At 58.1% G+C, this 2,936-nt stretch overlaps 1 protein-coding gene across 1 annotated transcript; it reads left to right on the forward strand.

Moving 5' to 3' along the window:
• Nucleotides 1-2: 2 nt before the first annotated feature.
• Nucleotides 3-2,495, forward strand: LOC103617909 (zona pellucida sperm-binding protein 3-like; the record flags this gene model as incomplete). The annotated part of the gene is made up of 9 exons (XM_017737494.1): nucleotides 3-17; nucleotides 358-476; nucleotides 560-663; nucleotides 826-1,003; nucleotides 1,083-1,203; nucleotides 1,311-1,402; nucleotides 1,473-1,618; nucleotides 2,024-2,143; nucleotides 2,348-2,495. Coding segments are annotated over 9 exons (1,029 nt in total), but the record flags the coding sequence as incomplete, so codon positions are not given.
• Between the last annotated feature and the right edge of the window lie 441 nt (nucleotides 2,496-2,936).

Here is a 2,936-nt window from a genome sequence, read left to right on the forward strand (position 1 = left end):
GGGGCAGCACCCTGCAGGTGAGGGGCGTCGGGGCCAGGGTTGGGTGGTGAAGGTGTCACCCCTAGAGGTGCCCTGGTGCTGGTGGGGTTGGGGTGAGGAGTGCCCGGAGCAGGGGTGGGTTTTGGGGTGTGGATGAGGTGCGCACTCAGCAGTGGGATTTGGATGCAGGAATTTATGGGATAACGGGTCCTGGAGGCTCTGTGACCTCCTTCAAGCTGGTGCCTTGTTGTGGTGCCACCACAGGGCTCTGTGGTGTTCTATAGGATTGGGAGCATGGCCTCTGTGTCCCGGCACAGTCCCTGCTGGTGCCGAGTTAATTTTCCTGATTTTTTCCCCTCTCCCAAATCCTCCTTCCAGGTGACCCCAGACTCTCTGATCTACAGAACGACCCTTTTCTACAAACCCACCCCTTCCGGCAACCCCCTCATCGTGAGGGCCACCCCGGCTGAGGTCCTCATTGAGTGTCACTACCCCAGGTGAGCGGCAGGGGCTGTCCCCACTCTGCCACTGCCCTGAGGTGGCAGTGCCATCCCTGGCAATTCCCATTGCTTCCCTTTAGGAAGAGCAACGTGAGCAGCGGTGCCGTGCACCCCACGTGGGCCCCATTCCACTCCACGGTGGCAGCCCAGGAGCGGCTCCGCTTCTCCCTGCGCCTCATGGACGGTGGGTGCAGCCCTAGTGGCCTTGTGCCCCCAGTTCCCGGCTCCTGGGGACATCCTGGGAGCTCCAACAGAGCCAAAATGCCTCCCAAATCCACCCCATGAGTGTTGCCGTGCGTTTAAGAGGTCCCCAAAGTGACGCCATCCCCTGGCATCTGCATTCCAGATGACTGGAGTCGGGAGAGGCTCTCCAACAGCTTCCAGCTTGGGGACAGCCTCCGCTTCCAGGCCGATGTCACCTCAGAGGGCCACGTGCCCCTGCGGCTCTTCGTGGATCAGTGCGTGGCCACCGTGAGCCCCGACAGGAGCTCATCCCCCCGCTACGCCTTCATCGACCTGGGCGGGTAAGGCCGGGCTCTGGGGCTGTCTGGAGGATCCTGGATTCCTGGGGAGAATCCTAAATGATTCCTGGTCTTTCTCCAGGTGCCTGGTGGACGGCAGGGCAGATGACACTGGCTCAGCCTTCATGTCCCCTCGGCCCCGGCCAGAGTCGCTGCGGTTCTTAGTGGATGCCTTCAAATTTGCGGGAGACGCCGGGAATTTGGTGAGGTGTTGTTCCCACCCCTCGTCCTCCTCCTTTCCCTATTTCTCCATGGAAAAAGCCTTAAAAATCTCCAAGATTAATGAATTTTCCTTGCCTTCCCCTGCCAGCTCTACATCAGCTGCCACCTGCGGGTGACCCCGGTGGCCCAGGCCCCAAATCCCTGGAACAAAGCCTGTTCCTTCAGCAAAGCCAGCGGCCTGTGAGTGTCCCTGGTGTGGGGAGGGGGTACCTGCCCGTGGCAGGGGGGGTCACAGGTGATTCTGTTCCAGGTGGGCACCTCTGGAGGGCACCGCGGCCATCTGCAGCTGCTGTGACACCGGCAGCTGTCCCTCTCCTGGAGGAGATTCCCGGGAATTCCGTGCTCTGGCTGCACGGATTGGCAGGCGTGTGAGGAGGGCTGATCCCAGCCAGCGAGGTGTGTCCCAAAGGTGTCCCCAGGGCCCCTCAGGCCACAGTTAAAGGACAATCCCGGCTCTTCTCTGGTGTCGTTAGGGATGGGACTTGAAAAGGAAAGAAGGGAATTTTGGAGGGATATTGGAAAAAAATTCCATGTGGGTGGGGAGGTCCTGGCACTGTTCTCCATCCCTGGAAGTGTCCCAGGCCAGGCTGGAGCCACCTGGGGTAGTGGGAGGTGTCCCTGCCCTGGTACTGGATGGCCTTTGTGGTCCCTTCCATCCCAAACCATTCCCCGATTCTATCCTGACTGTGTCTTTGCATTTAAAACCCTTGGACTCTTTCAGTGTCCATCTTCCTCTGATTCCCAAATTCCAGCCTGAGCAGGAATTCCCTCTCCTGGGAACTCATTCCCATCTTTTTTCAGGTGGGCCCTCAGGGCCGACTGAGGCTGATGTCTTCGTGGGACCCTTGCTCATCCTGGAGCCAGCTCAGGGATTAATGAGCCCCTCTGGAAGTCCGGGATCAGCTGGGAACACCCCCCAGGGTAGGAGCTGTTGTGGGGTCTTTGTGGGGTTGCATCTCCAGGCCTCACCCGGGGGCTGATCCCGCTGTGAATTCCCAGTGATTTCACAAAGGGACTTCCTGGAACCACCCCCCCGAGGTGCTCTGGGAGCTCCTTCCCAGCGATTTCCCAGGGATTGGATGGAGGCTGGGAAGCCAAGTGCTGAGTGGGTTTTATCCCTTCCAGGTGCCTCTGGTGGAATTCCTGTGGTGATCCAGGGGCTCCTGCTGGCAGCGGCTGCTCTGCTGAGCCTGACTGCCCTGGGAATGCTCCTGGGAATGTGCTGGAAAAGGCTCTGCCCTCTGGGAATGTCCTCGTGATCCCAATCCCAATAAAGAGAAGCATTTGTCACTTCCTGGTGTCCTCTGTGGGGTGGAAGGGGACCCAGGTGGCTTGGGATGGGAATCCATCCTCCAGGAATGGATGGGATTGGGGATGTGGAGCTGCTGCCACATAGAAGAGATTCCCAAATCCCCTGGATTTGGGAGGTACAGGTGCATTTTTTCCAGAGGTTGTATCCATGGGAATGAATCCTAAACAAACAAGGTATGGCTCACATTTTAGGGAATTATTGGTGTTCTGAGTTCTAAATGATTTTCCTGATCTTGGAATTCCTGTTTTCCCTTCCTTATCGGGTGGGATGCAGGAATTAGCCTCCACAATCCCTTGGAGGATGCAAGGACAACTGGGATTCTGGGATTTTGGTTGGTTTTAGGGCTGAGTTTGGCTCCTCTGCAGGGGAAACCCTGATGTTGGGGATGGGAAAGGGCCAGAG

The sequence above is a fragment of the Corvus brachyrhynchos genome, unplaced genomic scaffold (assembly GCF_000691975.1).
Source record: "Corvus brachyrhynchos isolate BGI_N302 unplaced genomic scaffold, ASM69197v1 scaffold346, whole genome shotgun sequence".
Taxonomy (NCBI): domain Eukaryota; kingdom Metazoa; phylum Chordata; class Aves; order Passeriformes; family Corvidae; genus Corvus; species Corvus brachyrhynchos.